This window comes from Saccopteryx leptura, chromosome 3 (assembly GCF_036850995.1).
Source record: "Saccopteryx leptura isolate mSacLep1 chromosome 3, mSacLep1_pri_phased_curated, whole genome shotgun sequence".
NCBI lineage: Eukaryota > Metazoa > Chordata > Mammalia > Chiroptera > Emballonuridae > Saccopteryx > Saccopteryx leptura.
The window spans coordinates 289,154,204-289,168,309 of record NC_089505.1 but is presented as its reverse complement, the minus strand read 5'-3'; the positions used below and the strand labels follow the sequence as shown (position 1 = coordinate 289,168,309).

At 39.1% G+C, this 14,106-nt stretch overlaps 1 protein-coding gene and 1 non-coding gene across 2 annotated transcripts in view; one reads left to right on the top strand and one right to left on the bottom strand.

Annotated features, from left to right (window-relative positions):
* Window positions 1-14,106, top strand: part of RAB10 (RAB10, member RAS oncogene family) — a 76,309-nt gene that overhangs the window by 48,744 nt on the left and 13,459 nt on the right. The window contains exon 2 of the mRNA XM_066378707.1: window positions 3,166-3,226. Within this exon, the coding sequence (XP_066234804.1) occupies window positions 3,166-3,226 (61 nt within the window). The remainder of the gene's footprint in view (window positions 1-3,165; window positions 3,227-14,106) is intronic.
* Window positions 2,223-2,328, bottom strand: LOC136402034 (U6 spliceosomal RNA). The gene has a single exon (XR_010750935.1). It is a non-coding gene; the product is annotated as a U6 spliceosomal RNA (small nuclear RNA).

Genomic DNA, 14,106 nt, shown 5'->3' with positions numbered 1-14,106 from the left:
GATGAGTGGATAAATACATTATGGTGTATATAATAGAATATTATTCAGTCCTAAAAAGGAATGAATTGCTGATATATGCTACACTGTGGATGGACTGTAAAATTATTAGGCTAAGTGAAAGAAGCCAGACACGAAAGGTCAAAAGTTGTGTGCTTCCATTTTTATGAAATATCCAGAATAGGCAAATCTATAGAGATAGAATGCAGACTGGTGCTTTCCAGGGAGTCGTAAGAGGGGATAATGGAAAGCAGAAAACAACTGCTTCACGGGTATGGAATTCCTTTTGAGGAAATAAAACATTTTGGAACTAGGTAGAGGTAGTGATTGCACAATATTCTGAATGTAATGAATTGTTCACTTTAAATGGTAAATTTTATGTTATGTAAATATTACATCAATAGAAAATAAGTAAATAAAAATGGAATTGTGGAACTGTAGGTTAAGAGCATGCATGGTCTGAAATTAAACACATGGAACTGAGTCCTGGCTCTGCCGCCTATTCTATGATCTTAAGTAAATTACCTTAAGTTTTCTCTTCTGTAAAGTAAGTGTATTGGCACTTTCTCAGAGGATCGGCGGTATATGTGCTTGGAACACTTAGTAATTATCCAGTAAATATTATTGGTTTTACTGTTCTTTCTCTTTTTTTCTGCTGCTGCTGCTGCTATTTTATCCTAGTCTTCATTTGTAGAATGGAAATAATACTGTGGACTAGGATTATTCTGAGAATTTCATGAGTTATAATCCATGCAATAGGCATAAAACAGTGCTAGGCACATTGTAAATTCTGTGTTTACTAAGCCATTATTAGATGAAAGGATCTTTAGAGGGAACTTTTTTGCATTCTGCATCTTCACATCTGCATCTGGATAAAGAAAGTAATGTCCATGTTGGAAAATGGCCTTTTTGAAATTTGTGTTTTAATGACAGAACTAGGACTACAACTGGTCTCTTAAATTTCAGACTAAGCTACATTCAGAATATTGTAGGTATGTAATTCTTACTTGCTTTCCTGGTTTGGTGAAAACATTGATTTTCACTTGTTAAAAGCCACAGATGTGGTGCTAGCCGGTGATGCAGTGGATGGAGCGTGGTCCTGGAGCACCGGAATCACTGTTCTATCCCAGGTCACCTGCTCTATCTCAAGTGCCAATTCGAGCCCTGGTCAGGACACAGATGAGAAGCAATCAGTAGATGCACAACTAAGTGGAACGACAAGTTGAGGCTTCTCTCTCTCCTCCTTTTACCCTGTCCCTCAAATCAATGGGGGGGGGGGAGGTGGAAGAGTAAAAAATTACCATACATATGTGATTTTTACTTCCTCTCCTGGTGTGGTGGGAACACTGTTAAAAACCACAGATATGGTCCTGGACAGGTAGCATCGTCCTGGCTCTGTCAAGGTCCCGAGGTTTGATTCCTGGTCAGAACATATATGAGAAAGGCAGTCAATGAGTGTGCATAACTAAATGGAACAACTAAGTGGAAAAACAAGTTGATGCTTCTTTCTGTCTCCCTTCCTCTCTCTCTGATCTCTCAAATATGTGGAAAAAAAAAAACAAAAACCACAGATATGATCATTTAGCTATAAGTTGTTAAACTTTGGTTATATGGAGTTCAATTATATAGGTGCTTTCATTAATTACTGTGTATTGATGTGTCATGGAAACAAGCCTTGGAAAAATGATATTTATAGTGGTTTGAAGTTGCAGTTGGTCCTCTTGCCACTGGATGGCGCTTCTGCAACATCATTAAAGACAAATGTTTGGGCTGATAGTGTTCTTCAATTTCCTGAGCATCTGAAAATGATAAATGAATTAGACCTTCTGTAAATTGAAATACTTGTTTGAGCTAGATCCCAAGAATCTGTGTTTAAAAAAAAAAAGATTTCCTCTTTTGATGATTTGATTTTATTTTTAGGAAGGGAGAGAGGGTAAAGCATCAAGTTGTGGTCGCTTTCAGTTTTAGTTGTGCATTGATTGCTTCTCATATGTGCCTTGAGCAGGGCTGAGCCAGTGTCCTCTTGCTCAAGCCAGAAACTTTGGGCTTCTCATGCCAGTAATCATTGGGCTCAAGCTGATGAGCTTTGGGATGGTGTGGATGATCTCCCTGCTCTAGCCAACAACCTCAGCATTCCAGGTCGACACTTGATCCACTGCACCACCCCAGGTCAGGCACATTTAGTATTTTTCTGTCTTCTTAGTTAATTGACCCCTTTTTCATTATGAAATGACCCTTTTATCTTTCATAATTTTTTCATGAATTTGTGCATGGGCCATACTAATCACTGTATCATTCCAAGTTTAGTGTGTGTGCTGCCGAAGCAAGCACCCTCATAGTTTTCTATTGCTCTGCAAGCTAAGAAGGCTGTATTTTTTTTTCCAACTAGGAGCATCTTTTATTCCTTTGCATTAGATATTTTAAATTGTACTTTTTTATTTTCTAATTGTAAGAACTCACTCTTTTCGTATAGTATTTCTTCTACCATCCTGGATCTTAATTATTACTCAGGTTTAAAATTGGATGCATTTGGTCAGAATTACATACCTAGTAAATATCTAGAGCCAGATGTACACATTTTAAGTGTGTTTGTGGGAGAGAGAAAAAGAAACATCTATTTGTTGCTCCACTTATCATTGCATTCATTATTGATTTTTTTTTATTTTTTATTTTTGCAAGAGAGACAGGAAGGGAGAGAAATGAGAAGCATTAACTTATAGTTGTGTCACTTTAGTTCATTGATTGCTTCTCGTGCACCAAGCCAATGACCCCTTGCTCAAGCCATCAACCTTGTGCTCTAGCCAGCGACCATGGCATCATGTCAGTGATTCCCAGGCTCAACCTGGCAACCCTGTACTCAAGCTGGTGAGCCTATGCTTAAGCCGGATGAGCCTGCTCTCAAGCTGACAATCTCGGGGTTTCAAACCTGGGACCTCAGTGTCCCAGGTTGATACTCTATCCACTGCGCCACCACCTGTTGGGCCATTGGTTGATTCTTGTATGTTCCCTGACCGGAGATCGAACCCACAACCTTATCATTTTAGAATGATGCTCTAACCAACTGAGCTAGTTGGCCAGGGCTAAAAGTATGTTTTTATTCCAATTAATTTTAGTATAGCCCAGTTCACAGCCAAAGATACAATTTACCTTTTCTTTTCTATGTTGTAGGAATAGACTTTAAGATCAAAACAGTTGAATTACAAGGAAAGAAGATCAAGCTACAGATATGGTAAGTGATGCTGATTTACTCACTTTATGTAGTAGAATGCCAAATCTGAAGGTTTTGTCTCCTGTTTAGAATCTGTGAGACTTCCCTATCTAAAGCCAGCAGCAATCAGGGAACCTCTTTTCAGTGAAGTAAAAATAATCATTGCCATGGACTTTGGAATCCATGAGGTCTGGCTGAGTGTTTTACCTTTTTCACTTCGTGTATAAATTTGAACAAGTTATGTGCTCACTATGAGCCTCTTAAATCTTTATATGGGAAATAGAAACAATACCACCAATTTCAAAGGATTGTTGTAAGGATTTTATGAAATAATCTAAGTAAAGCCTCTAACACAATACTTTGCTTATATTCAATAAAATAGTTAATATATTTCTTTTGATGCTCTGATAGGCTTAAGCTAAAAATTTTATTTTAATGAATGCATAACTTTTTTTTTTTTTAGTTTTTTTTTTAGTGTTTTTTTTTTGTTTGTTTTTTTTTGTATTTCTCTGAAGCTGGAAACGGGGAGAGACAGTCAGACAGACTCCCGCATGCGCCCGACCAGGATCCACCCAGCAAGGGCGATGCTCTGCCCCTCCGGGGCGTCGCCCTGCCGCGACCAGAGCCGCTCCAGCGCCTGGGGCAGAGGCCAAGGAGCCATCACCAGCGCCCGGGCCATCCTCGCCCCAATGGAGCCCCAGCTGGGCTGCAGGAGGGGAAGAGAGAGACAGAGAGGAAGGAGGGGGTGGGGGTGGAGAAGCAAATGGGCGCCTCTCCTATGTGCCCTGGCCGGGAATCGAACCCGGGTCCCCCGCACGCCAGGCCGACGCTCTACCGCTGAGCCAACCGGCCAGGGCCATGTATAACTTTTTATAGGCATTATTTTTTGTTTTTATAGGGTTTGCCCCCCCCAATAGAAGTACAATAAAATTCTTTAAATTTGTATCAAGTTTGAACCGTAGACTTTTAAGTTATAATACATATACAGGGAGTCCTTAGGTTATGACAGTCTCAACATACCTTTCGAGTTTACAACACTCACTGCCATAAAATCTTAAAAAAATTGAAACGTGAGTGTTTCAGCTTACACTGTTAGCATCATACTTACTACATGGATAAACTAATTTGGTTGCATGTGGCAGAAGAATACGCAGTAATCTTTTTCTGAGGCTTAGTTGTGTTTTTATGTTCTAGATTATGATTTTACAACTGTGTTAGGATAGGTACCTGACTTAGGCTAAAGTGTATTTCAACTTACACCAAAATTCTGGTAATGTTACTGTTGTAGGAACTGTGTCATAACCTGAGGACCCCCTATATTATGTTTTATTTTAAGTACAATGACCCTGTGAGATGTTACTCCTTTTTTAAGGTTTTATTGAGTTGTTACTGACATAAAATAAACTGTACATATTTAAAGTGTACAAATTGTTAAGTTCTGACATATGCATAAACCTGTGAAGCCATCACCAGTCAGGAAAATGAGCATACTCACACGTTAACAGTTTCCTCAATCAAGCCTCTTTGTAATCTCTCTTCTTCCCCATTGCTGGTCCCCAGGCAACCACTGTTCTACCTGCTATCACTGTAAACTAGTTTGCATTTTCTAGTACTATACTTCAATGAAGTCATACAGCGGTTTTTTTGTTCTGTTTTGTTTTTTTCATTTGGGGGAGGGGTTCTGGCTTCTTGGCATAATTATTTTGAAAATTGTCAATGATTTTATGTGTATCAGTAAATCATTACTTTTTATATCTGAGTAGTATTTCATTTTTGATATATCACAACTTGTTTATTTACCATCAAGCTGCTACAAATCTATGTATAAGCAAATGCTTTATTTTCTCTTGAGTTATTCCTACTTTACAAATAATGAATTGGAGACATTTTGACATAATCTAACTAAGGTCTTATAGCCTGTAAATGGCAGAGCTAGAAACCAGAGCTTGCTCAGAAGTTGGGTTAAGAGTGTCATTCTTGCCTGACCTGTGATGGCACAGTGGATAAAGCATCGGCCTGCAATGCTGAGGTTGCTGGTTTGAAACTGCTGGCTTGCCTGATCAGGGCATATATGGGAGTTGATGCTTCCTGCTCCTTTCCCCTTCTCTCTCTGACTCTCTCTCTCTCTTTTCCTCTTTCTAAAATGAAAAAAAAAATGAGTGGCATTCTTAATTGCTATATTGCCTTCTATAAATTGTACAGTTTGTCAATTGATTTTAATACTCTTTCCATTTACTATCATTTTTCTTTCTTCACTGCCAGTCAACAATCGTGTTAAATTTGAATTCATGTCATCTTGGGTTTCACTATAATAGGACCTTTCATACAGTAGTTATGAGGATAAGTGATACATATAAAGCACTTAGAGCAGTGTGGATGCATAATTAATGTGCAATAAATCATAGCTGTTATTGGGGAATCACCTGTTATGGGAATAGAACCCTAAGGATACTAACATTTTAGGATATGAGCAGAAGAGGAATGTAGCAAAGAAGATTGCAGAGCCATAGTTGGAGAGTTAGAAGGAGAATTCGGGTAGAACAATGTCTCAATTCAAGGCAGTTTCAGAAGGACAGGAATTCCCTCTTAAAACAAACTAATAGCTCTGGCCAGATCTCATAGCCCAGAGGTTGTCGGTTTGATCCCTAGTCAGGGCACAGACAGGAACAGATCGAAGTTCCTTTCTCTCTCTCTTTCTCCCTTCCTCTCTCTCTCTAAAATCAATAAGTAAAAAGTAAATAAAAATAAAGGAAACAAATAACTAAGAGTAGGATATGTTTAACCAGCATGTCTTCATTACCTGACTGTGTAATTAGAAGTATAATCTTTATGACATCTTTAAATTTTAATACAAATTAAACAAAATTTAGGCATTTTAAAATGTTCCCTAAATTTAGTAATTCTCTTTGAAACAATCCTCATTAAAAAAAAAAAAAAGATTTATTTATTTATTTTATAGAGAGAGGAGGGAGGGGAGCAAGAAGTATCAATTCATAGTTGCTTTACTTTAGTTGTTCATTGCTTGCTTCTGGCTTACTGTATGTGCCTTGACTGGATGAGCCCAGGGTTTTGAACCGGTGACCTCAGCATTCCAGGTTAACACTCTACCCACTCTGCCACCACAGGCCAGGTGAAACACAATCCTCTTTGGTGTGTGTGTGTGTGTGTGTTGTTTTGTTTGTTTGTTTGTTTGTTTTTTACAGAGACAGCGAGTGAATCAGAGAGAGGGATAGACAGGAACAGACAGACAGGAACAGAGAGAGATGAGAAGCATCAATCATCAGTTTTTCATTGCAACACCTTAGTTGTTCATTGATTGCTTTCTCATATGTGCTTTGACCGCGGCCTTCAGCAGACCGAGTAACCCCTTGCTGGAGCCAGCGACCTTGGGTTCAAGCTGGTGGGCTTTTGCTCAAACCAGATGAGCCTGCGCTCAAGTTGGCAACCTCAAGGTCTCAAACCTGGGTCCTCTGCATCCCAGTCTGACGCTCTATCCACTGTGCCACTGCCTGGTCAGGCAAAACACAATCCTCTTGATGACCATTGGTTTTCCTTACTTTTATTGAGAAATAATTCAACAAATGAACCATACCTCATATTCTGTTTTGTTATAATTCAAGTTGATCTCAAGGGAATAAAGGGTGTCAATTATTCTGAATTTTAACCAGTTCTGCCTACCTTTTTTTTTTTCTCTTTTAGCTCCATGCTTTATCCCCATAATGGTTTGTCTTCTAAGTCAGTGGTCCCCAGCCTTTTTCAGGCCACGGACTGGTTTAATGTTAGAAAATATTTTCACGGACTGGCCTTTAGGGTGGGACGGATAAATGTATTACGTGACCGAGACAAGCGTCAAGAGTAAGTCTTAGATGGATGTAACAGGGAATCTGATAATTTTAAAAAAATAAAACATCGTTCAGACTTAAATATAAATAAAACAGAAATAATGTAAGTTATTTATTCTTCCTCTGCAGACCGGTACCAAATGGCCCACGAACCGGTACCGGTCCGCGGCTTGGGGACCACTGTTCTAAATTGCTGATTCCATTCTCTGCTTCATCCAGCCTGCTTTTAATTGCTTCTAGTGTAGTCTTCATTTCAGATATTGTATTTGTCATTTCTGACTGGTTCTTCTTTATTATTTCAATTTTTTTTAGCAATGTTCTTTTTAATACTTGTTATTTCTTTATTTATGTGCTCACTGTGACCTTCTGTTGTTGTTTTAAGATCTTTCAGCATTCTAATAATCATTATTGTAAACTCTGCCTCTGGTAGTTTGCTTATATCCATCTCACTCAGCTCTTTTTCTGAGGGTTTCTCTTGTGGAGTCATTTGGATTGCACTTCTTTGTCTTCCCATTTTGTCTGTGTTGCCCTGGACTTCCCTGGCTGGGACCTAGGGGAGATCGGTGGGGGTCACTGCCTGTGACTGGTTCTTATCCACTATTTGGGAGCTGCAGGTTATCCAGATCTTGTGGCTATCTCTGCTGGGTTCAGTTGCCGTTGTAAATATCAGCTGCACTCCTAGGCTTGCTTTTATCTACTCTTGGCCCGGAAGAACTTACTTTAAAAGTTCAAGTTCCCTTAAACTCCGCTTTCTGTTGTCTTTTATTGCTGGCTACTTGTTGGGCTCAGGACTATAATTCAGTGATTAGGTATGGTATTAGATGTGGCCTACTTCTTTGCCTCAGGTGTTTTTCTATCCAGACATTTTAGCTCCCGTTTTGTGGTCTCTCTACCCGGCCACTGCTGCTGTTGCTGCCCAGGGTTTTTGGGCTCAGGTGATGCTGGCTCCAGCCCACCTCGGTGACCACCGCTGCCCTGGTTGGGCCCCGCACCCACCTGGACCCGCCTCCAGGACTTCCTCGGTTGGCTCAGCCCTCGGGGATCGCGTGCGCCCTCTCGGATCTCTGCCTAGGTCGCCCCTCTTTGTCTTTTTTTAAGGGGTTAAGTTAGAAATTCTTGCCAAAGTCACCAAAAATACTAGTGTCTCATCTTAAAATTAATCATTTACCTTTGTAAAGTGCAGAGATTTGGCAGTCATCTTTGATTCTTCCCATTCCTTTAACCCCAACATCCAATTTTAGCAAATTTCCAGAATGTGTCTAGTATCCATATGCAACTTGCCGTCTCCATTGTTACCCACCGTAGTCAAAGTCACCATTGCTACTTCTTTGAATCATCCCAACAGGTCCCTTTTGCCTTCTGGTAATTTTCCACTGAATAGCCAAAGTAACCTTTTTAAACTATAAATCTGGTCATGGTTGTCATTCCTTTTCCTATTTATAACCGTTTTGACTTTCCATTGTATTTCAAGTGAAAGTCCAAATTCCAATTCCAAATTTTTTACCACAGTTTACAGAGTGTGCCCCTGCCCACCTTTCTGACCTCATTTTGTGCTCCTTTGTGTATATAGTTTCTGCCTGCAGCTAATCTTTCAATTCCATGAAAATGGCAAGTTCTTTTCCAGTTTAGGACTTTTGTACGTGCCCTGTAGACCTCCCACATCCCCTTGTAGTTAGGCTGAGCATTCTGAAGTACCTCTCTCTTCTAGAGGCTTCTCATTTCAGCAGTTTAAAAATTCCAGGTTCTGGCTGTCACCCCTCCTGTCATCATCTTACACTAGCTTTGCTCCTGTCACTGTGGCCATTTTTCCCTGCCTTGAGCATGCCAAGCATGTTCCCATTTCAGGGCCCTTCTATATCAAATGTTCCTCTACTTGGAATGCTTTTCATCAGATCTTTGCCCTGCTGTCTTCTCTCATTGGGATTCAATTCATTGTTATTTTCTGAGAGGAGCCTTGTGTGATAACTAGCGAAAATAGCCTGGCACTGTTACATTTATCCCAGTTTATTTTTGTCATAGTTTATTTTAGTATCTAAACTTGCAATATTTTAAAGATGTATTTATTATTGTCCCTCTGCTAGAATGTAAGTTTTTTTTGAGGGTGGGGTTCCTATCTGGCTGTTTTGTGGTTATATAACCACCACCTAGATTAGAGCTTGGAAAATGTAGATGCTTAATAAATATTTGTTGACTGAATGACTTTGGCTAATTTCTGTTTATATTTCTCATTTCCCTTAAGCATCGCCTTTAGAGAGAGGACCACCCTGGTCATTCTATCTAGATTTCTTCCTCCCTTACCCTGTTCATCATCATGCCACCGTGTGTACCTTCTTGACATTTGTCACAATTTGGGATTATATATTTATTTACTTGTTTATTCTTTCCCCACAAGGTTGTAAGCTTTATAGGGCTTTTCGCCTTTTTTTTTTTTTTCAATAAAGATATAATTTAAACTCATGGTATGTTGGATATAGAGAAATTGCATGTCTGTGAAGAAATCCAGAGCTTGTTAAAATACAATTTAATCTGAGAAATTTGACATCCTAGTTTAAACTTGGGGTCTCTGACTTACAGAGCAGATTGATGTTGTCTCTGGCCTGTTCCAGTGCTGTCAGTGCCCAGACTAAAAATAACTGTCATAATAGCAGCTAGAGTACACAGCTTCCCTGACCCTGTGTGTGGGACTTATAATTAAGGAAATAGCTATTTTAGTTGCTAGGAACATATCGCTCCTTTTTATAATATATCAGTGGGAAAAAGTATTCTCTCAGATGTGTATTTATTATTTTACATAAAGAGAATTATATCATTATTGGTGTATAATTTCAGAAGCCTGATTATTATATGTAGGCTTAGAAGAAAAGTATTTTAATAGGAGAGGAAAATTAACTGAGTAGTTTGTAAACAGGCTTAAAAACTTGTATTATGGTGACATAAAAAGAAAATGTGAACTTATACAATGTTTAATTGCTCTTCAGATGTTTAACATCTGCTTTTGCTAATTGGAATCAACATGCTGTCCTTAGACCTGGGTGTGTGTGTGTGTAGGCAAACCTAAAAATAGTTTGACCCACGAATAAGCAGCTGTGACTATTTTTAGCCCTGGGCAAAGGGTCACCAATTAGCCTAGAAGAAGTGGGGCAAGGGCTCTGTTCTAGTTTGAACTATATTGTTGATTACCTTAACAATTGGTATGGGCTGAGATAATTAGGAGCCAGGAAAAGGATCATTTCAATTGAGGAGTTAGCCAGATCATCTTGTGGGGTGGATACAGTGATGTTGAAAAATATAAAAACATGAACTGTATAAATGATAATAGGATACAGAAAACTTTAAAAATCTTAATAGGGAGAGCAAGTGAAAAAGGAAGATATTTGGGTATAAGATTTCTTTTTGTTTTGCTTTGACAGAGACAGAGAGAGGGACAAATAGGGACAGACAGAGAGAGATGAGAAGCATCAGTTCTTGCGGCTCCTTAGTTGTTCATTGATTGCTTTCTCATGTGTCTTGACCTGGGGAGGGGGAACTACAGCAGAGCGAGTGACTGCTTGCTCAAGCCAGTGACCTTGGGCTTCAAGCCAATGACCTTTGGGCTCAAGCCAACAACCCCATGCTCAAGCCGGATGTGCCCACACTCAAGCTGGCAACCTCAGGGTTTTGAACCTGGGTCCTCCATGTCCCAATCTGATGCCCTATCCATTGTGCCACCGCCTGGTCAGGCTAAGATTTTTTTAAAAATATTTTCTTTATTGATTTTAGATAGAGGAGAAAGAGAGAGAGAAAGGAGGAAGGAGCAGGAAGCATCAACTTCTAATTGCTTCGTATTTACTTGTCATATGTGCCTTGACCAGGCAAGCCCAGGGTCACCAGTGACGACCAGCAACCTCATCATTCCAGGTTGACGCTTTACCACTGTGCCACCACAGGTCAGGCAGATGTAAGAGATTTTGGATGATGAAGGAAACCAAAATCAAAGAACAGATGGAGTAGTATGCTATGTATCAAAACAGTAACTTATTTCAAACCTAAATAGTGATTACCTTTCTTTTTAAGGGGCCATTAATATATCAGTATCTTATATATTGGTATTTTATAACTAACCAGCATTATAATATAAAACCTTCTCTCTAGGTGCTGTAAATAAATTGTAAGAATGTAAATAAATATATAAATACAAATAGATATGTGTGTATGTGTGTAGCCTCTTACTGATTTAACATGATTTAAGGATATAACCTAGAAGAATTGGTAGCATGTCTCTTAGATTGAATATATATATATATATAGAAATGTTGATATATTGGTAGTTCTGTTATATTCCTGGCTACTCATATTTTAGACACATAAGCATTATTTTAAAAATAAAGAACCTGCAAGGTAGCATTTTGAAATACTGACCAACAATCATTACTCAACCATTTAGATACTGTGGATTCTACAGTGAAGAAAACAGACAAATTTTTGATGAAACTTCCACTTTAGAGGGGATGGGAGACAAAGAGTAAATACACAAATCTGTTATAAGTGCTATGCAGAGACGTAAAGTCAGGAGATGGAATGAAGATCTGTGGAATGACATTGAATTGGGTGGTCAGAGAGGGTTTCATTGGCAAGGTACCTTGACGGTCAAAATACAAAGATAAGGAGGAACCAATAACATGCAGGATGTGGAAACCCCTAGTGCACAAGCTGTCAAGTGGGAATAAACTTAACATTAAAAAAAATGTTATTGTAGTTGTCAGAGAAAGAAGTGCCTCAGAATTTGGGCTGGGGGCTGGAGAAAAGTCAAATGCTATAATGCTTTATAAACCTTAGGGTAGGGATTTTGGAATTGATTCTGGTTATAATGAATTACCATTAGAAATTTTGTTTTGTGTTTTAAGCCTAGTGATTTTTTTGTTTTTATAATGACTTTATTGCAACATAATTCACATACCATATAATTGATTTAGAATATACAATTAAGTAGTTTTTAGTATATTTACAAGATATATTCACCATCAACACTTTATCACTTATTTATTTATTTAATTTATTTATGAAGTGAAGGTTGATAGTGAGACAGATTCCTGCATGCACCCCAACAAGGATTCACTCAGCAACCACTTGAGGCCAATGCTTGAGTACCGAGCTGTTTTAGCTCCTGAGGCTGATGTACATGGACCAACCGAGCTATCTTTGGTACCTGGGCACCCTACACTCAAACCAGTTGAGACACTGGCTGTGAGAGGGGATGAGTGAGAGAAGCGGGAGAGGAAAGGGAGAGAAGCAGGTGGTTGCTTCTCATGCGTGCCCTGACTGGGAATCAAACCTGGGATGTCCATACACCGGTAGGGCGACACTATCCACTGAGCAAACTAGCCAGGGCCTGTGGATTTTTCTATTCCTGACATTTCATATAAATAGAACCATCTAATAACGATATGTCTGGTTTCTTTTGCTTAACATAATGTTAGCAAGCTTCATCCATGTTGTATGATATATTAATACTTCATTCTTTTTATGGCTGATAATGTTTCATTGTCTGGATATACCACATTTTCTTTATCTATTGATCAACTGGTAGATATGTAGGTGGTTTCTGCTTTTTGGTTATTATAAATAATGGTGCTATGAACATTATGTGTAAGTATTTTGTGTGCATATGTATTCATTTCTCTCGGTTATATACTCAGGAGTGGAATTGCTGGATCAAATGGTAGCTGTATGTTTAATATATTGAGGAACCACTAGGCTGTTTTCCAAAATAGCTCTATCGTTTACATTCCCCTAACCAATGTATTAGGCTTCCAGTTTCTCTATATCCTCACCAACCCGAGTTTATTTTACAGCCAACCTAGTGCATCTGAAGTGGTACCTCATTGTGGTTTTGATCTGCATTTTCCTAATAACTATTGATAGTGAACATCCTCTCGTGCTTATAGCCCATTTGTGCATCTTTGGAGAAATGTCATATCCTTAGCCCATTTTTAGATTGGGACATTTATCCTTTATTGCTTGGTTTTCTTAAAATATGTATTCTGCATACAAAAGTTCCTTATCAAGTATATAATTTGCAAATGTTTTCTTTTGTTCTGTGGGTTTTTTCCACTTTCTTGATAGTATCCATTTAATTAAAATTCTTTAATTTTGATGAAATCCATTTATCTATTTTTAAGAGTTTTACAGTTTTAGCTCTTATATTTAGATCTTAGATTAATTTTAATTTCTTTTATTGATTTTTAGAGAGAAACATTGATTTGTTGTTCCACTTATATATGCATTCATTGGTTGAGTCTTGCATGTGCCCTGACCAGGGATCAAACCCAGAACCTTGGTATATCAGGACAGTGCTCTAAGCAACTGAGCTACCCAGGCAGGGCCTTTTAGATTTTTGTATTTTTCTGAAGTTGGAAGCAAGGAGGCAGTCAGACAGACTCCTGCATGCACTTGACCGGGATCCACCCGGCACGCCCACCAGGGGGCAATGCTCTGCCCATCTGGAGCGTCGCTCTGTTACAATCAGAGCCATTCTAGCGCCTGAGGCAGAGGACACAGAGCCATCCTCAGCGCCCGGGCCAACTTTGCTCCAATGGAGCCTTGGCTGCGGGAGGGGAAGAGAGAGACAGAGAGGAAGGAGAGGGGGAGGGATGGAGAAGCAGATGGGCGCTTCTCCTGTGTGCCCTGGCCGGGAATCGAACCCGGGACTCCTGCACGCCAGGCTGACGCTCTACCACTGAGCAAACCAGCCAGGGCCCTCTTAGATCTTTTTTTAATTAAGCTTTATATGGTGTAAGTTAGGGTTCCAGCTTCATTCTTTTGCATGGAGATAACCAGTTGTTTTGGCACCATTTATTGAAAAGTTTATTCTTTCCCCATTGAAGTTATTGGCGATTTTAAACAGAAAGATTATATGATTGTGTATATTTAATTTTTTTTTTTTTTTTTTTTTAAGCGAGAGAGGAAGGGGGGAGAGAAAGACAGAGAAACTGAGAGAGACAGGAACATTGAGCTGTTCCTGTATGTGCCCTTATGGGGATCGAACCTGCAACCTCTGTACTTAGGATGATGCTCTAATCT